Source organism: Micromys minutus, assembly GCF_963924665.1.
Source record: "Micromys minutus genome assembly, chromosome: 9".
Lineage (NCBI taxonomy): Eukaryota > Metazoa > Chordata > Mammalia > Rodentia > Muridae > Micromys > Micromys minutus.
Window position 1 is genome coordinate 48,816,350 of NC_137978.1, and position 20,748 is coordinate 48,837,097.

Consider the following 20,748-nt stretch of genomic DNA (forward strand, 5'->3'; position numbering starts at 1 on the left):
GGACCTAGGACAGAAGCAAAGGTCGGCCAGTGGCAAAGGCTGGTTGTTACATCTATCCATCACTTGGCGAACCTGACCTCATTCTGTCTCAGAAAGGCCTGCCTGGGGCTGGCAGTGGGCCGTGTGGGGAGGAACGCTGACTCAGCAGGAAAGGTGATGGGCACTGTAGGGGATCCGGGGAGTATGTGATTCTGTGTCCTTACTGTGAGAGGGCAAAGAGCAGTGGGAGGAAGAATCAAGGCTGGGGCAGCAGCCTGCTCCCATCTCTGCTCCTAGCTCCTCATGACAACCTGACCATGAGCAGGCAGACCCACTACATCCAGGCTGCCATCCTGGGGTTACGGGGTCAGAGACAGTGTAGAGGCTAGGACTCTAAAGGAGTATCACAAGTATGCTGCTGGTACCCATTTGTTGTGGTTGTTGCCATGGTGCTGGGGCTGAGGTAGTATCATGTGCTCTTCCACTGAGCTACACTACTCTTTTTCACTCTTTACTTTTAAATTTCAATGACTCGGTTTTCTGAGATAGTTCACATGTAGCCTAGGCCAGCCTCGAACTCATCATCTAGTCAAAGATGACTTCGAACTTCCGATGCACCTGCCTCTATCTCCTGGATAATATAATGAAATAAATGGGGGACAGGAGTACTCCTGACATAGGGAGCAAGCAGGTGGGGGGGAGGCTGAACATGGCCCCCGGCCAGCACACTAAACCAGACCATAGGAAGGGGAGGGGCAAGAGAGGAGCCGCAGACCAATAGGGTAAAAAGTAGACCAAAGGCTGGGTAACCAAAATGACTGGATTATATGGGGAAGGGCAGCCCAGCCCCTGGGCTGGAGAAGTTAGGGTAGGGGTGGGGGATCATAGCCATACCTTGTATGGAACACTAGGAGAATCTGGAGAGCAGGTCTGCTTTGATAAAATAGGCACCTCGGTTAGCCATTAGTCCAGGACTTGAGACTTTACATCCCCAGGTGGGATTACAGCCTGGAATCTTACCTGTTTGTGTGATGCTGGGGATGGGACCCAGGACGTTGTGTGAGCTCCGAGAGCGCTCCGCCAGGTGGGGTTGCCTGGCCCACTTCATCCTTTTTATTTTCAGCCATGGTCTAAGTTGTCCAGGCTCTATAGCCCAGACAAGCCTCCAACTAGGAGTCCTGCTTCAGCCTTCCAAATAGAGGGGTTTACAGATCCAGGCCCAGCTCAATGCTAACTTTACTCCGCTGGGTGCAAAGGCCCATTTCCTACCTCAGGTCAGAGGATGAACAAGGGGACAGATCCAGACGGGAGCCTCATGCCTTGCTGACTGTAGCTACCACCTCTCTGCTTCTTGAAAAAATACTCTTGGGTGAGGCTTTCCTGGAGCCCCAGAGAGGACAAGAAAGCAGTCAGGGGCTGCAGAGCAAGATGGCACCTAAGTTGGTTCTAAAAGCCAGTGAATTTCTGCCCAGGCCTTGTTTCAGAGTCCCAGAAAACCATTTCTAGCTCTGCTCTGGTCCCAGCCTATACCCACATGATCCCTTCGTTCCAGAAGGTTCCTGGCCCTAGTGGAAGCAACCAAGGAGTGAGATTGAGGCCTTCTTCTCTTCCTCCAGGGTGACAGCCTGGAACATGCTGAGCACTTTAAAATTTTGGTCACATTGTAATGTCTGGGTTACCATGGTGATCTCACTTGGAATTCCATTCATTGGGGAAGGTACTGATAGCACAGTATTCACTGCTGGTGGCCTACAGCCAATATGGGGTGTGCCATGGACTCTCATCACAGCAGAAACAGCTCCTTCAAATGTCTCCAAGGATGCAGGGGAGAGAGGCAATTGGCTTTCTCCTCCCTCTACCCTGTGGCCACTGTCTGGAGTGGCACCATCCCATTTCAGAGGTGAGCAAGTCAAGGCTCAAGAGTATATGACTTGGCCAGGGCCACCCAGGATCCTGGTACCAGCAGTAGCTGAAAGGCTGGTGTTCCAGGTTTCAGGGCATCTCTGGTGGCTGCCAAGATTGGGGATACCCAGGTACAGGGCTTCTCTTCCCTTCCCTGGTGAGTCATTCCAGGGGACTGCTCTGTAAATGCCAGACTGGTGGGTAGACTTGGCTTAGTCCTTAGTCCTTTGGGCTAAGTAAGGGATTATGAAAGGTAGGGAGCAGGCCCAGAGGCAGATATGAGGGGCCTCCAGGTGGGGTACAGCCTCTGCATTTCAGACAGAGGGTCTTTTAGAGCAGAGCCCAGCCCAGCACTTGCCTCTGGTGCTTCCTGCCAAGGTTTCTTGTAGGAAGAGAGATGTGGTGGTTTGAACCGGAGTGTCCCCATAGGCTCATATGTATGCTTGGTCCCCAGTTGATTAGGATTAGGAGGTGTGGCCGTGTTGGAATGGTGTGTCAGTAGGTGTACTGGCCGGTTTTGTGTCAACTTGACACAAGCTGGAGTTATCACAGAGAAAGGAGCCTCAGTTGAGGAAATGCCTCCATGAGATCCAGCTGTAAGGCATTTTCTTAACCAGTGATCAAGAGGGGAGGGCCCAGCCCACTGTGGGTGGTGCCATCCCTGGGCCCATAGACCTGGGTTCTATCAGAAAGCAGGCTGAACAAGCCAGGGGAAGCAAGTCAGTAAGTAACATCCCTCCATGGCCTCTGCATCAGCTCCTGCTTCCTGACCTGCTTGGGTTCCAGTCCTGACTTCCTCTGGTGATTTACAGCAATGTGGAAGTGTAAGCTGAATAAACCTTTTCCTCCCCTACTTGCTTCTTGGTCATGATGTTTTGTGCAGGAATAGAAACCCTGACTAAGACACTAGGAGTGGGGCTTACAGGTTTCAAAAGCCCAAGCCAGGCCCAGTGTCCTGCCCCAACCCCTTGTTGCTTGTGGATTGGGATGTAAAACTCTTAGCTAGTTCTCTAGCGCCATGCCTGCCTGCATGTTTCCCTACCCCCAGCCCCCACCATGATGATCAGGGATTAGTCCTATAAACTGTAAGCAAGCCCCCCAATTAAGTGCTCTGTTCTGTAAGAGTTGTCTTGGTCATGGTGTGCCAATAGAGCATTAAATAAGACAGCAATAGAATGTTAAGACAGACACGTAATAGAATGAACAAGAGAGCTCTCTCTAGACCAGGCCTGGCTGAGAGCTCAGGGAGGGACTTAGCTCTGGAGCATGGCTGGCATGGGCTGGGACTCTCCACTGGAGGACAAGACCAGGAGAACCAGGATGGGTTCCTGACTGGAAAACAGAGACCGTGGCTCAGAAACAAAGCAGCTGTGAACTTGGGAGCTCGATTAGGTACGTGGGCTTTAGCCCCTTTAGCCTGAGCTGAAGGACTGGCTCTGACCTCTAGTCACCACCGGTTTGCTCATCCCACTGCTAACCAAACCTGTGGCTTTAGTATGCTGCCACCAAGTGGCGGCATAGTGTGGCTACGCAGATTGAACTTGATTGAAAAAAAATTTTTTTTTCACTTAGTGTTCAAGACAAAGTCTTTAAAGACTTTCTGGCTGGGGAGATGGCCCAATGGGTAACATGACTGCTCTACATGAAGTTCGATCCCCAGAGCCCACATAGGGTAGTGTGCCTCTATAGTTCCAGAGGTTCTACAGCAATTTGGGAAGCAGGAGATTGCAGATGCTTATGGGCCAGCTAGCTTGGTATACACAGATTGTCCTCTGACTTCCCCGGGTACACTGTGACATGGTACACCCACAGTCACATACATGATCATGCATGTGCACACATATATACACATACAGTTGTAAAAGATTATTTGATGTCTCTCTGGATATAATGGGGGTGGGGGAGTAATATGTGTGTAGGTATCCGCATTGGCCAGAAGAAGGTGTAAGATCCCCTCGAGCTGGAGAGACAAGTGGCTGTGAGCTGCCCAGAGTTAATGCTGAGAACTGAACTCAGGTCCTCTGTAAGAACAGCCAGTGTTCTTAACCACTGAGCTATCTTTCCAGCTCTACACTGAAATGTGTTTTAAAAATTAGACCTATATAATTCTTATTGTTTAATTTTTAAAGATTGTAAATTTTTACATGTATGAGTGTTTACCTGCATGTAAATATGTCTATGCACCAAGTACATGCCTGGTATCCATGGAGGCCAGCAGAGGGCACCAGCTCTGCTGAACTGGAGTTACCGCCGGCTACAGGCTGCCACTGTACAGTTGCTGGGAATCAAACTGAGGTCCTCTACCATAGCTTTAAATTACCATATTTTAAGGGAAGTCCCCTGCGATACAAATCCTTCCTTCTTCCTTGAACCATTATTTTTTAAAACATTCATTTTATTGGGGGTGGGGCTGGAGAGATGGCTCAACAGTTAAGAGCACTGGCTGCTCTTCCAAAGGAACCAGGTTCAATTCCCAGGTGATCTGGTGCCCTCTTCTGGTCTCCATGAGCACCAGACACACACGTGGTCCACAGACACGCATGCAGACAAAACACTAATACACAGAAAGGCTCCTGGTCTCTGATGCTTTAGACTGTCTCCTCCAGGAAGCTGAACTGTTTGGGTCCCCTGGACTGCCTGTCATGTGGAAAGACCAGGAGGAAAACATCTCAGATATTGTGTGAGGTTAGAGCACCCCCCCATGCTGTCCTGAGAAAAGGGTGGGGCTCCAAACTCAATCACCCACTGAACACCTCTCCTGATGCCATCACTTGGGGGCTGGGATGTCAACATACGAACTAGACAGAGGCATGCATAACTGGACCTTGGCAAGAGCCTGGGTCTCTTTCCTGGGCTCTAGCCTGGAGTTGGGCCACTGGGGGAGTGGGGACTGCAGCAGGTGCTGTCTCTCTATAAGTCCTTTCTGCTGTAGAATAAGCCTTCCCAGCTCTTACTGGCTGACACAGAAGTCTCTCCACCAGACCTGAGAGCTGGCTTTGACTTACTTCCCCAAACTGTTGTTCCTCTTAACTGGGAGGAAAGCAAGAGGCTGCTGAGTCCCATGAGTATTTGACACCTCTGCTCTGAGCCTGTTACACCCACCACTAGTACAGGTCACTGCAAGGAAGGCTGAAGGTATTATCCCTGCCTGATGGGACGGGGCTTGGGGTCCCTGCAGGGAGCCAGGCCCACTCACCGGGGCCTCAGAGGCAGCTCTGACTCTGACTCAGAACACACAGACTCTGGGCAGGGGCAGTTCCTGCCCAGCAAACTGCTCTGCTGGCTAACTGCTATCTCTCTGGCTGGCTGCCTCACCCTCCCTGACCGCCGAGCGCTTGCTCTGGCTCTGTTCTCTTTGAGCTTTTCCCGGCCACAATTCCTAGGGTTTCTTATGGGAAAACTCGAGAGATAAAGCCAGTTATGGCGATGTATGCCTGTGGTCCCAGCTACTCCAGAGGCTGAAGTCAGAGGATCACTTGAACCCAGGAATTTGAGGCCAGCCTGGGCAAGATAGCAAAGGACACCAAGCCTCAGATGATGAAACAAGTCAGGTGATGTTCACGGAACTTCTTTAAAAAAAAAATGCTGGGGTTAACTGACATTGGTAAACACCAGTGTAAGAGATGTGACTGGGAGAAACTGAGGCTGGGGCCTGAAGAAAAGTGAGAAACTGAGTCTAACTCCAGCTCCAGCCACCAGCATTTATCTCCTTTGAGGCCCCAAGTCATCACGATAGAAGGTTCCTTTCAAGCTCTGTCCCTACTCCCAGTTTTCCAACCCTGCTGCCAAAACCGTTCGGCCAAGATGTCTGGGCGGCTAGAAAAGGGCATGTTGCCAGGCCCTAGGTAATTCAACATGCAGGCGGGGTGGGAACCATGGCCCTGCTCTCCCAGGGGCTGGAGGGAGTACAGCGGATGCTGGATGTGCAGGTGTTAGAACAGAAACTTCCAAATCCTTGGCCAGGTGTGGAACAAGAGCCCACAGCGCCAGCACTCAGAGGCAGAAGGAACGGAGACTGTGGCTAGCCTGATCTACAGAGACCCAGTTCAAGGTCAAAATGAATCAGGCATGGTGGCTCAAGGCTATCTGTCATCCCAGCTGTAGAGATGCCAAGGCCGTGGATTACAGAGTTCAAGACCAGCCTGAATTACATGGCAAGACCATGTCTCTAAATGGATTACAGATAGATAATCAATAGATGCTATGTAGTTGACAGATAAATGATAGATGATTAATAAAACCCCAGAAGCTTGATAATATGAACTCACTCTCTCTTTCTCTTGGTTATTTCAAGACAGGGTCTCTCTGTGTAGTCCTGGCTGTCCTAGAGCCTGCTCCATAGTCCATGCTGTCCTCGAACTCACAGAGATCTGCCCACCTCTGCCTCCCAAGTGCTAGGATTAAGGTACTTGCCACCATCACCTGGCTCTCTCAACTTTTAAATGTCTGAGATTCTATGCAACTCAACTAGTACGTCGACAGCCACAGGAGCCTAGGCCAGGACACCTCTGAGGTTAAATACCTTGGCTTGCTCCCGGTCACTTGGCTGTGGATATTCCTAGTATTCCAGAATAGCCGTGTCTGAATGGGATTGGATCACTGTCCTTGGGCTGGGCAGTCTGAACCCAAACACTCTGGACTCCAACTTTAGGGAGTCTGCTGAGGTGACGGGACAAATCTTCAACATGCGGACAACTGTGACCCAGCTAAACATCTTCCCTCAGGCAGGCACCCCAGGAGAACCAACAACTGTGGGGTAAGTATGGGGGGGGGGGCTGTCCGCAAGCTGCGTAAGCTCCTGAGTCTTTCTCCCCCTCCCTCTTCCTTCTTCTCCCTCTGTCCCTCCTCCTATTATTGTGCATGTGATAGCAAGTGCATAGGCCCCACAGCAGGCATGGAGATCCGAGGACAAGGTTCCAGACTTGTTCTCTGTTCCTCCCATGGAACTATGGGATCAAACTCAGGTCCTCAAAGCTTGCATAGCAAGTGCTTTTACCTCCCCCCCCAATCATTTTACCACTTTCTTTCTTCCCTTGGTTTGTCTTTCAATTACATTTTAAAATGTTTTAAAATTCATTTCTTATAGAAGTAATCAGGTTTACTGTCGGAAATTTGGGGATATATACAAGGGCCCAGAGAATAAAACAAAAATCATCTACCATTTTAACTAGAAGAATTCTGAACAAAGGTCTGTACCTCCCCCTCAACCCTGCCTCCTGTATGGGAGGGAGGCCAGGGAAGCCTTCCTCATTAGTAAGTTGCATTGTCCAGAGCCTGGCCACTTGGCGCCCCTAGGAAGTGACTTGGTGTTTGTCAGTGACAGGTTCTGAAAGCCATGCAGATATGGGGGAAGTCTTTAAGGAAGAGCCTCCATGCTTAGAGGTGCTGGTGGCTGGGGAGGAGCCAAGGCCTCTCGCTGAGATGGCCTCTGCCCTCTGCTGGCAGCTGGTGGACATGGCTTTAGTCAGTGGTTCAGGTGGGTGGCTTTCAGAGATCCTCGATTCAGCCTCAGATTAAGTTTGTTCAGGAGGCATTTTGAGATCTATCCCCTGAACCATCTGTGATACGGGATGGAACTTGGGTGTGTTTTAGTGACTATTTCAGGCTGTTCCCATGAACTCTAATCTATTTAAGTCAGCATGGGTCCAACACAGGATTTTGAGAGTAAAAAGTGACATCTCTTTGAGACCCACTGGACCAGCCATGGTTCCACAGGTAGACAAACACAGCCTGTAGACAAACCTGGTACCTTGAGTTGACTCTTGTAGCCTACCGGTGGAGGGAGGGAAGGGACTCCTGCAGGTTGTCCTCTGACTTCTTTCTACACATTTACTGTGGCACACCTCCTTTTGCCCCATCACAGGAAATAAACATGAAGGGAAATTAAAACAAAGTACGGGTTCCAGGTCAAACTCACTAAAGGTCCTGCCACCCTCAGCTCCATGTCCCCGTCAACTCCAATGTAACCAGACCGCATGGCTAGGAAAGAGGACAGAGCAGCTTCCAGAGGATGTGCATCTGGACTTCCTGGACAGAGAGCAACTCCAGGGTCTAGAGAGCCCAATCCAAGGAGGTTTGAGCTGGAGCTGAGACAGGAGAAAGCAGAACTGTTCATAGCCAGCCAAGGGAGTAGGCAAGAAAAGTGTGGTACCCTTGGGAGAATGAAGATCCCAGGACTGTGTCAGCCAGAATCCTTCCTGGAGGAACAGGGAAAGCCCCCAGGAGACAATGGCTTCCTAGTCTGAGTCTGATTTGTTCTCGGAGCACCCAGCTGTTGAAGGAATCTTTGTGGCCGGCTACAACAAGCAGACACTTGTGGAGGAAACCTGACAAGAAACACAAGGTTTCAGCAGAAAGCAGACAGGCAGATGGGAGACGTCGTGGTAAATAGGCTTCTGCTCTCAGCCTGTCCTGGAGGTAGTCTGCTCAGACCTGTCTAAAGCCCTGAAGTACAGCACTGTTACAAGATGCTCCAAGGGGACAACACGCACTACAGATCAGATGCTTTGGCGATCACCTGCTTTAACCAGCCATTGGTGTGCAGCAAAGGAGACTCACTCCACCCTCCTAGCCTGGGCTCCCAGCCTGAGGACAGGAGGGAGGGAGAGAGGGAGGGCAGACGGCAGGGGGCAGACGTGGAGGGGGATAGAAGCAGGAACTCTTACGTTGCACTTTGGTCTACACAGCCAGTTCCATGGGCCTATCAGAGCTACGTGGTGAGACTCTGATCTCAAACAAGAAGGAGGGTTTAGTGGTCTTCACCTCCGTCAGGCCTCAGCAGCTAAGCTCATTCCAAAAGCCTGAACTGGAAGAGAGGGGATGACACTTTGAGTCTTTTGGTTGGGAATGTCACTCAGGATGAGGCTATGCAGCAGACCTTGTTAAAATGCAGGGTCAGGTGAGTGTGACAGACTGAGCCAGTGAGGCCAACAGCTGCTGAGCACAAGTCCACGTCACACACAGAGCTGTCAGGTCAGATCTGCAGGGAGGCCCTGGAGAAATGGAGTGCTCTGAATTTTGTCACAGATTCAAGAAGCAACACCCAGGGCTGGAGAGATGGCTCAGTGGTTAAGAGCACTGACTGCTCTTCCAGGGGTCCTGAGTTCAATTCCCAGCAATCACATGGTGGCTCACAACCATCTATAATGGAATCCAATGCCCTCTTCTGGTGTATACTCATATAAATAAAATTAAATTTAAAAAAAAAAAAAAAAAAAAAAAAGATGCAACACCCAGAGGGCCTTAAAACAGGGCCAGCTGCAAAGCTGGGGGCTGATATCCACTGTGTTTCAGGCATAGCCAGACCACAGGGCTCTTGGTGGACCACAGCACAACAGGGCCACCGGACAGGGATGGCTTTCTTTGGCACGTGCTTGAGAGGTGGGGATGACTTGGGGACAAGTGTTAGAACAAGAGTTGGGGGTCCTCAGAATCCACATAAGCACCATGAGGACACCTTCAGCTTCAGCCTCTGAAGGTAGGACAGAGAATACCCAAGAGGAAGCTGGCTAGAACTCTAGCCATGGTGAGTTATTTATTGACTCTTCCTCAATAAGGTGATAGGATTGAGGTGCATGTATGTGCAGGTGCAGACACACAGACACACAGGGTCAGGGATAAAAAAGAAACAGTGAGGAGAGGACCCAAGGAGCACTTACCACAGCCCTAGACAGCGGGGCATTTCATCTAAGACCCTTAACTGTTGGGATTCTGTAAACCCCACCTCTCAGTTACCCAGCAACAGTCAGGTGTACCCCACCCCTCAATTACCAGGCAGTAGCCAGGTATGCTCCTGACACTAAAAGGGGCTACTTAACCCCTCCTCTCTCTTGCAGCCTTGTTCTCCCACCCCTACCCCTCCTCTTCCCTTTCCCCTTTTCCTCCAGGTGCTCATGGCCAGCCTCTAATCCTCTATTCCTCTCCTCTCCTCTCCTCTCCTCTTCTCTCTCTCTCTCTCTCTCTCTCTCTCTCTGCCTCTACCACCCTCTTAACTCTCCCATGATCTGAATAAACTCTATTCTGTACTATACCATTGTGTGGCTGGTCCCTCAGGGAAGGGATTCCCAACATGAGCCCCTCAGAGGCATCTCCCTTGCCCCCAGGCCTCGCTGCACCTCCATGGGCCATATGCCCCCCACTCTCTTCATCCTTCTCCTAACATTAACCATGAGTGAGCTTGGCTCACATGTTCCCCCAGTTCATCCTGAAGAGAGCTTAACAAGTTCACCACCTGGGCAGTCTGGGTTAGTTCCCGTCATGTAATCCGAATCATTTCTTTGAAACGTAGTTTTACAATATAATACAGCTGGCCTCAAACTCACCAGGTTTAGGCCTGCAACCCTCCTCAGTGCTCGTCACAAGCCAAAATCAGATGGCAACTCTTTTGGGTGGCATGGGGCAAGGGAATGACAGGGTGAGGGATAGCCCTTCCCCACAGGTTTGAGCAACAGCAACTGGTCTTTCTCACTTTTGGATCTCCTGGAAGGATTGCCAGGGGGAGGGACATGAAACAGCCACTTGGAAATTATCAACCCAAGACGGTTCTCAGCCAGTCACAACACATTCAGCCCATTCTTCCTGTAAATATTGAACTCTCTAGAATGGCAAACATTGCTTTGTGACATGTAATAAATCAGAAATCCTAGGATGTTGGGCTGCTTTAGGATCGGCAGACAAACAAGACAGCTTGTGATTACTAGCAGTGAAGACCGTGCTGTCGAGAGCACTGTGGGCAGAAACAGTCTTTCAGGGGAGGCGAAGGCGAATCAAGCCCAGGGGTTTTCCTGGGGAATTCTGCTTATGGTAGTGTGGTGTGCCCACAAACCTTAATGGCCAAGATTCACACATCTATCGGAACAGGCAACAAGGATACAAGGTGAGATGCCAAGAGAAGAATTCTCTAGAAACTTGAGCCAAGATCAAGTGCATTAATGGCAAGATAGGAGAACATGGGCCAACTGGCCTAAGATGAAAACAGACAAACCTCTGCAAGTGTGCAGGGGTGGCGGTGGGTTGTGGTGGAAGTGCTCACCACGGCTGGTTAAGCATCCATGACAGCTAAAAACTAACAGGGCATTGGTCACTATGTAGCCAAAACAGACTCTAGAAAGTGGGAGAGGGCAAAGTGATGTGAAGAGAACTTGCTGTGGTTCCTCCAGCAGTCACCCCTAGGCCCACTCCGGCTGGGGCCTTGGCAAAGAAGAAAAGATAGCTTTGGCTTGGACACTGGAGATCGGGAGTAGGGAAGGTGGACAAGGGTGGATGTGCCTTAAGTTTAGAAACCAAACCAGCTGGAGCTCCTGGATGCGCACCTCTCTAACTGCTGTGCCTGTTTCCTGCCCAGGGCCATGTGTGCGGCCACCATTAGACCTGGGCTGAGACGAGCTGAGACAAACTGGCCGTCACTACAGCCCCAGCAGAAGCATCTACCTACAGGAATGTTAAAAAGGCAGGAAACTAGTTTCATCAGTAAGAAAATGTTTATTCTTTTGAACCCCACAGGGGAAAAAAAAGAATGCAGCCAAGACCAAGTTTAACGAAAACAGTGTCCCAAAGGCAGCAGAATGGGGGAAACCTCATCAACATAGTGACAATTTTCCATGTTTTAGCACAAAGATGGGGGAAAAAAACTATGACAATTCTGAGTAACACTTTCATGGTGACATTTACACAGGATGATTCAAAAATGCAAATGGCAGCCACATGCACACCTGGCTAAAGCTAGAAGTTTGTTTGAATCCAAAATAAGACCTGTGATTAAAAGGATGATTCTCTGTAATACTTCTAATTTTACTGACTGGTTTGTCCTACCTAATTTGCTTTAAATGAGATATACATGCCAATCAACAGGAAATTTTAGAGCTATGTCCTTCCAGAACACACAGCATGGAAGTAAAGCCAATCAATTTGGTTTCTTAATTTCCCCAGCTTTCAAAACGCAACTCTGCTTTGCCCCTCCTCTCCCCTGCCCTCCCGCTCCCTGATTCTTAACACACTTTCAAAGGTCTGTGCAGACACTTTCTACCAACGTATAATACACAGCTGAACCAGTATCTTTGTGCAGAGTTTAAGTCTTCAGAACAAAAACAACCACTCCTCCTTGGCACAAGAGCTGAGGGACTGTCAGACATCTGTAAACCATCGAACACGAGGAGAGGAGAGTGAAGAAAACAGCAAATGACACATGGGAGCCACTCCTAGACCACGGCTTTAACCAGCCATGTTTGGCCTCTCACACCTACCAGGCTGCCTCCCTAAGGTGCTTGACTGGCAGCAAGGGCAGAACCCTGTGTGCTTCCCATGGAAGAAAAACCCCAGGTGGTGGTGTGGTGACCAGCAGCCCAACCACCTACCAGCTGTACCACAGGATCAGCAGCGAACGCCACAAACAGAAGACAGATGATGGATGGGGGGAGGGGGAGAGAGAGTTGAAAATGATCATGTTTCCTCTTGAAACGTCTTTTCTCAAGGTAATGCAAAGACCACTCTGGATGTGCTCTAGAGCTAACAGCGATGGAAATGTCAATACTCCAAACACACCGTCACACCCTTGCAAGCCAGCCTCACCCTTAAGTCTCTCTCAGCTTAAGTGACACTCTTTCAATCTGTCTGGTCCTTGGAGGGGCAATCACTCTTTCTTTCTGTAATGGAAATAATCGTCGTTAATACAGCTATGGAATCAGAGCTGTTGGCATTGTAGCCTCTCGAGCTAGAAACTAAGCTTTTGTTGTCTTCCGTGAATACAACGTGCAATTTTCTTGCTTATTTAAGAACAAAATAGAGTTGAAAAGCAAAAAACTCTGCGTTTTTTTTTTTTTCCTTCAAGAGGAAACTGTAAAAATACATAAAAAGGCAAAATTGGCTACTTGAAATCCAAGAATGGTTTTAATGTGTTGGCCAAGAAAAATAAACTGCAAAGTCCTGTGAGGTCTTCTAAAAACTTCCAAGAACAACTGACGGGCGGTTCTAATCAGACTTGGATATTATTTCCCCCTTTAAAAATGACAACGTATACAGTCCCACAAAACACAATATCAACTTTTTTATCTTGACTGCCAGAGACGCTGCTTTTCGAAGCCTCCTGGTTCCAAATGTTGGGCAAACACACAATTGGCCTTCATTTCTTCAGGGGCTGGTAGACAGAGGCATTAGGATCAAGTCCAGAGGGGCTGGTCTCCACAAACTTGGAAGAGTAGTGGGGGGACACTGGGCTCAGGGGACTGGTGGCGGCACTGTATGTTATGCTGGGCATGACGGCCATGACTTCAGCTATCTTCTGTTTTAGGTCCTTGATTTCCTGGTCTTTCTGAAGAATTTGCCCTGCAAGATCAAAGACCTACCGTTAGTGAGAAGGGAGAGCTCCTGTGACACCCCCAGGTCAGCCCAAGGCTCGGCACTTGGTCAGAGCAAGCAAGCTTCCTAAGTGCCCAACATCAGGACACTCTTAGGCACTATGGCCCATCTGTGACTCTTTGTTATTTCCCTTCCCAACTATGGAAAATGCTGACCTGCTCTAAGCTTGCAGGGGTACAAGAGAGTAGCAGTGACCCAGCAGCCTAAGGGGTAGGGTTTTACAGCTCTACTTCTTGAGCTGGGGTTCCCTTCTGGAAGACTGGGCTCTGAGTATTAAACCACGGAACACAGAACCAGGACCTTCAATCGGTCACAGCAGGTTCTCTGACAGAAAACAGATGACATTCTGGGACTGGTGCCCAGCTTGCTGGCACGATGCCCTCTGACCTCTGTCCAGAACTCAACTGACTGCATCAGCACATCAGCCAACTCAGCCCTTCATCCTCCCTGTGCCGCTGTTTGAAGCTGAGGCTTCCTGATCAATCTCAATGTCCCAGTCCTAGATTTTCAACACACCTCACACTTTCCCTTTTGTTCCCTATCTTCATAATTATGACAGCAGCTAAGGCCCAGTGTGGCATTGGGTTCTCAGTGCTTAGAGACAGCAACCTCTTCTCCCTCACAACCAGAAGAGGTGAGTATTATCGCCATCCGATTTACCGTGAAAGAATAGGGTACAGGAAGCAGTGCCACACGGTCGAGGTGTCTGCCAGTTTCAGAGCTGGGAGCTGACTATATGTGGTCTGGCAACGGCACCCACACACACTCCCATAGTGCTCTTCCACTTCCTCGGGCGATGGACCCATCATCTATGCCTTCTAACTTCTCATTGCTAAATCCCAGCATGCAGCCTAGGGGAGAGACAAGGCTTCACAGATTATGCATGCTGTTCAGCTCATCGGAGCAGAGAAAAGAACTGTACTCTCACTTCCTTAGGGCCTCTAAGTTTCAGGTAAGCACCAAACAGCCACGATGGTGCTTCAGATGAATTAAGTACTTGGTGGCACCTGATACATGAGCTACTGTGTTTTCACCAACAGATGTCCGTTTGATTTTTTTAAATTAGTAACAGGAGAGCACCTCAAGAGCAAGGACCCTTCTGTCTTCCCAAACATTTGTGGACTAAGAGTGGAGTACAGCCATGCCAGAAAGCCCAACACCCTGGCCCCAGAGTTCAGGTGCTGTTTTCATGCCAGGGAGATGGATCTTTTCCAAGTGGACTAGCAAAGAGGGCTAGTTAAGCAGACGTGTCATTCTTCAGTGCTGAGCCAGACAGGAAAAAGGCCAGTGGGAGGCGAGATGCTCAATTTCAAGGCAGGATCCCCAGAAACCTTTTCAAGTACCTGTCTGTGAGCCCACAGACAAAATAGCCTCTGCTCAATCACCTGGGCCACCCCAAGCCTCTCAGTGGCCTTTACAAACTCCTTAGCTTCTCTGTTTTCTAAACATCACCAGGCTGAAGTTCCCAATGACCAATGGCTGGGCCTCACCTGAGTGTCTGAGGAACACCTACCAATCAGTGCCCCAGACCAAAGGCACTACTCCCCTCCTCTTGCCCCAGACCCACCTTGCTCTTCTGCCTTGGTTCCAGTGCCCTGATCCTTACAATCTTCTCCATACACCGTCCTCCTCCCCTCTGCATTTCCCTTCAGACAGGAGACACCGCCAGTTTCTGAACTGACCTCTCTGCCTCTGCCCCACTTTCTCTGTCTCTCATGCTGCTGCTGGAAGAACCACTCTCCCTGGAAGACCTGAGGACCCACACTCTTCAGTACATTTGTTCATAGTCCCTTTTAACTTTCCCTCTTTCCTTCCATGGCCTCCAGGCCTGGGGCTACCAGATCCCTGGCCTGGGCAGCCCCCGTGTTTTCTCTCCCCATTCTGGACCGCTCCCCCATGGACCGTGTTCCTCCTCACCATGCTCTGCTCTCAGGCGTCACCCCAGGAGCTCACTCCTGTGAGTACCACATGCTCTCTAGTCCCCCATCTCCGCCATCCTTTCTCCCTGGCCTGCCCTAGTGCAGTTATTCTTAAGTGCAGTCCAGCCTCCATAGGTCCACTGCACGTAAAAGCACCAGAGCATCACTGCCTTCTGTAATAAGCACAGTGGGGCCTTTGGTAAGCCCTGCATGCAGTATAAATCTCACAAGATGAATGGTGACAGGAAGTAAATAAATATGATGAATATAAGACAATGACACTTTTTTCATTATTTAAAAATAGTTACTTTCATAAAATAACATTACCTCATTTTAAATAGATTACCAGATGTTTTAGGTTTTAATTTACAGTTAGGTAGACAGATATATAATCTGTGAAGTAAGTTCTCCCAGTGTGCTCAGTAATCTTAAGCATCTGGGTTGTAATACCCCAATTGACTCTGGGTTTTCCAGGATGTTGTTTCCAGAGCTTGGCTGCTTGGCTCAAGAGCTCTTTCTGTGCACCAGGCCAAGCATGCAAAGGCCTCCTCTATGTCCTAACCAGTTAAGTGACTAATCAGTTTTGTGGACAAAAATCCAATTTTCTATTCATCGGGTCATGCCACCTCTGTGAGAACTCTCCCACACCCTTCCAGTCAGTGCTAAGGAAGTCTGAGCGTTCTCCCCCGGATACCACTACACGGCCTGGCTGCTGCTCTTCCTCTCTCACCTGGGCCAGCAGACCTGTGAGCCTCTTCCATGCCCATGGGCTTTGCCTTCATTCACTGCTCCTGGGCTCAGCCTCTGCTCAAATGCTTTGCATTCAAGGAAGTGTTTCCCTTCTCTGTCTCCTCCCCACCTTACCCACTGCCCTTTCCCCTGTCTTACAAATACCACAACAATGGCTTGCTCACTGTTTGTCCCTGCCAGGGTGTCTATTGGTTATCAGACACCAGCAGGTCCCAGAAGTTCTTTGCTGAGTGGATGGCCAAGCCACCACCAGCTGCTGAAACTTAAAGGGCCCTGTACTTTCTGCAAGGAGGCTTTTCCACCCTCACCTCACGCTCCCATTCCTTCTCATTGCTCTAACACCAGCTCCTGTGATGTGAGCCAGTTTCTTAGCCTGTTCTAGACCCTGCTTCTCTCTGTCCCCACAGGCTGCATATACTCAGTAAAGCAGCAGGTCTGGACTTTAACACTGTGCAACCTCTCTTGTCTGTAAGTCCAGCATGCTCTCATCTCAAAATTCTCCTGTAGCAATCAACTGATTTGACTCTGAGTCTCAACACTAGCCAGGCACCAAACAGCATAAGGAAAACTCTGAGGTGCCCTCTGGTTCAGAGCTCTGAGGGGAGGTCGACTTGAAGCATCACTGTGATCTCTGGGTTTTGCCATCCCACGTGGGCCCATGTTTTCCTACCCTGGGCAATCTCAAGCTGCCGCTTTGCATCACCAAGCGCAGAGAACAGATCTAGCTTGATTCTCGTCTCTGCGCTGAGGCTGTTCTCTAGATGTTGCGTTTTGTCTTGCATGGCGGAGAGGGCTGACATCAACACCTCTGTGTCCTTCTCGTTTTCTTTGTACTTCCGAAGCTCCTGTCAACAGCGTTGAGACACTGATATTACAAGGCAGTTTTAGCATCAATATATAAAAACTGGCTTCAGCTCATAAAGTAAATTCCAGTCCTATAGACCTGGCATTAGAACAGAGAATCCTGATACCTTGTGTGTTTACACTTCGCTCTTAGAGAATGTACATGCAATGCCCAGACAAGACTCAGATCCTCAAAGGTATCCAGTGGGCTGTATGGAGCACATGGCTGGAAAACAGTGGCATCTGCTTCCAGATCTCTCTTGCGAGACTTATTCAGAGCAGAGACACTGCTCTTCTTAGCTACTTGCAAACAGTGCCTTATGCTGTAGTCACATTTGTATAAATGTGCCCTAAAAATTGCAAAAATGTTTGTTATTTTGATAAGGCAAACTGTAAGAAAGCCCATTTACAATAGTTGTTAATATAGTCAGTAAGTATTAAACTTGGATTTTTTTTTTTTCCTTTTAAAACATGGTTTTACAAGGTAAACAAGGATGGCCTGCAACTCACTGTGTAGTTCTGGCCGTCCTTGAATTCTCAGAGATCTGCCTGCCTCTGCCTTTAAGTGATGAAGTGAAGGGCATGTGCAACCATGCTTGGCCTACATTGGTTTTGTTTTTAAATTACAAATATTTATTATATGTGAGTACACTGTAACAGTCATCAGACACACCAGAAGAGGACACAGATCTCATTACAGATGATTGTGAGCCACCATGTGGTTGCTGGGAATTGAACTCAGGACCTCTGGAAGAGCAGTCAGTGCTCTTAATCACTGAGCCATCTCTCCAGCCCTTTGAAACTTTTTTTATGTTTTTATTGTGTAAATGTTTTGTGTGTGTGTGTGTGTGTGTGTTTCTATTTGCTACGTGTGAGCCTGGTCTCTGTAAGGGTTAGAAGAGGGGCCAGATGCTCTAGAACAGGAAGCATCCTGTGGGCCACCATGTAGGTGCTGAGAACTGAACCCGATCCTCTGCCAGAGCAGCCAGTGCTCTTGACTACTGAGTTGTCTCTGCAGCCCAGCAACCCCCACCCCAAGTATCTCTACCTTATTCATTTTTTGGTTGTTATCAGTGAGTTTGTGTTCCGATTTTATGTTTAGAAAGTCTTCTTGTATCTCAAGATCACTTGCAGCTTGAGCTAGAACCTGTCCGTATCAAACAGGACAAGATTAAGTCCCTTGTCTTGTAGATAATGAACAGAGGCGTGGTGTAAAGGTGCTGTTTCACACTGGAGCACACAGCACTGGCATGATGAAGGTGCCCTGTGGTGGGCTGTCCACCCTGTCCCCTCCTCACCTGAACCTTCAGCTCCAGTTCTCTGATCTGTTCCTCCTTCACCTTCATGTCCATTGTGAGCTTCTTGCCCTCAGCTTCTAGTTCTCTGATTCGACTCCGTAAGGTTTCAGTGCACTCTCCTCTTTAAAAAAAAGACAGGAAATAAGGTTTATAGATTGGTTTAAAGACCACCATGGAAGCAGAATCTGCATATGTTCAAATTCCTCACATAAAAAGCAGTTTTTACTTTAAAAAAACTTTACTTAAAGCCATCTCTAAATCACCAGTAGGCAGTAAGTGCTGTCATGCTGTATACAGTTACAGACTAATGACAAAAACTGTCTTTAAGGGCTGGAGAGATGGCTCAGTGGTTAGGAGCACTGACTGCTCTTCCAGAGGTCCTGAGTTCAAATCCCAGCAACCACATGGTGGCTCACAACCATCTGTAATGAGATCTGATGCCCTATTCTATAGCTACAGTATACTTACATAGAATTTAAAAAAAAAAAAAAAAACCCATCTATGCATGCTCAGAAGTTGTAATTTAAATTTTCAAATGTTTTCTTTTTAGTTTTGAAGACAGGGTTTTTCTCTGTAGTCCTGGCTGTCCTGACACCCACTCTTTAGACCAGGCTGGCCTCAACTCATAAATCTACCTGTCTCTGCCTATCGAGTGCTGAGATTAAAGGCGTGTGCCACCACCACCCAGCTTCATTTAGCTCTTTCTGAGACAGATTTTTAATATGTGGCACAGGCTGGCCTTTGATCGTGCAATCCTCCTGTCTCAGCCTCTTATTACAGTCATACCTTACACATTGAGCATTCAAATCCTTTCTATAGTTGGTTCCATCGGAGAGGCTGAGTGTGTGTGCTGCAGGGCGTATACATTCTTCTTATATTCTAAAGTCTGCCTGATTTTAACATTTGTCTCTCTGAACATTTCAACAATGATCTAAAATTGTGTTTGTTTGTTTTGAGACGAGGTCTCTTAATATAACCCTAGCTGACTTGGAACTCTCCAGGCTGGTCTTAAATTTACAGAGATCTGCCTTCATCTGCCACCTGAGTGTTGGGATTAAAGGCATGGTCACCATGCCCAGCTATTTTTAAATTTGTATTCTGTCTTTGTGCTATAGAGGCAGTCAAACTAGGTGCTCTCCTCAAGAGCAACCCACCTTGTTTTCTGAGACAGCATCTCTTGAAAGCTGGTCAGTGAATTCCAGCAATCTGCTAGTTCCAGACTCCCAGGCTGGAGTTACAAATGTGCTTTACCACACATGGTTTTTTATATGGCTGCTGGGTACCACCAGGTCCAGGTTTTTTTTTTTTTTTATAAAGCATAGGGACTCAACTCAGGTCCTTATGTTCACACATCAAGCACTGTGCCAACTGAGCAACTCTTTAGCCCTCTAAAATAATCAGGAGTTGGGGCTGAAGAGATGGCTCAGTGGTTGAGAGTACTGATTACTCTTCCAGAGGTTCTGAGCTCAATTCCCAGCAATCACATACATGGTGGTTCACAACCATCTGTAATTGGATCTACTACCCTCTTCTGGTGTGTCTGAAGACAGTGACAGTGTATTTCACATACACTAAATATATAAATAAAATCTTAATAAAAACAAAACAAAACAAAAACAAGCAGGGATTGAGGAGATGACTCAGCATCTTGGTTCCCAGCACCCACATGAAAGCTTTCAACCATCCATCACTCCAGTCCCAGGAAGTCTAATGCCTTCTCGCTTCCATGGCTACTGCACTCATGGAACAGACATACACGCAGGCAGAACACTTATGATCACAAAATTAAATAAATTAATCTAAAGAATATTTTAAAGACCCTTAAGACCACCCACATCTGTGTTGAAAGCGCTGATAACTTTGTGAGGACTGACTGCAGAGGAAGATCTCAAAGCAGTCAAAGATCTTAATGACCACACAGAAAGTAGACGGTAGAGTATGGTGATCCCTTCTTCTGCTCTAGGGGTAAGGTCACTGAGATGAAATATTGGAGGGCAGTGTGAGCTCAGGCAGAGCTGAAACAACTAATGAACAACCCAGAAAAGGAAACCGCCCTCACACACCGTTCTGTCCCATCCCACGTCCATCTTGGGACAAGGAAAGCCAAGAATAAGCAAACACTCTAGTGACATGGACATACCTAGATGCAGCAGCAAAGGCAACAGCCCGTGCAGCCGTGGCTTCTTCTAACTTCTTCCTTTTTTTCTCCTCCATTAGCTGCTTTTCTACAAAGCTTCGGGCTTCCTGCTCAGCTTTTAGCTTCTTCTCCAGCTGGCTGATATTCTGCTTGTCTTTTTGCTTCATTTGCACAGCATTGTGTAACCTATATGGAAATGGTTGTGACAAAAAAAAATCTTCTCACTAGACAGATTCACTATAAGCCCTGAGAAGCACAGCCTCCACGTAACTTTTCTGTTAGAAAGGTGTAAATGGGAGGTTCGAACAGCCAAGTATCAACTTCTGGTGTGCCAGAGAAAAACACATGGCCATTACTACTTAATGATTTCTATATGCTAATAAGCCCCCTGCTTTATGTCACTCGGAGTCAGCCCTGCCCTCTGTTCTGTTAAGTGATCCACACAGCAGGCAGGCAGAAGACACGGGTCAGAAAGGTAAGGAAGAGAGTAGAAGACGACTATAGAGTTAATTCTAGTGCCCTAGAACACTGGGGGGGAAGGGGGGGGGCGGCAGGAACAGACCAAAGA

The 20,748-nt window shown here is 48.4% G+C and overlaps 1 protein-coding gene across 3 annotated transcripts in view; it reads right to left on the minus strand.

The window, feature by feature from the left end:
* Positions 1 to 11,387: 11,387 nt before the first annotated feature.
* Positions 11,388 to 20,748, minus strand: part of MACO1 (macoilin 1) — a gene marked incomplete at its 5' end in the record, with an annotated part of 55,630 nt that continues 46,269 nt past the window's right edge. For all 3 annotated transcript variants that reach the window (XM_080921803.1, XM_080921802.1, XM_080921804.1), the window contains 4 exons: positions 11,388 to 13,200; positions 16,573 to 16,747; positions 18,044 to 18,164; positions 20,184 to 20,366. In XM_080921803.1, coding sequence (XP_080777929.1) covers positions 12,998 to 13,200; positions 16,573 to 16,747; positions 18,044 to 18,164; positions 20,184 to 20,366 — 682 coding nt within the window. In that variant the 3' untranslated portion in view covers positions 11,388 to 12,997. The remainder of the gene's footprint in view (positions 13,201 to 16,572; positions 16,748 to 18,043; positions 18,165 to 20,183; positions 20,367 to 20,748) is intronic.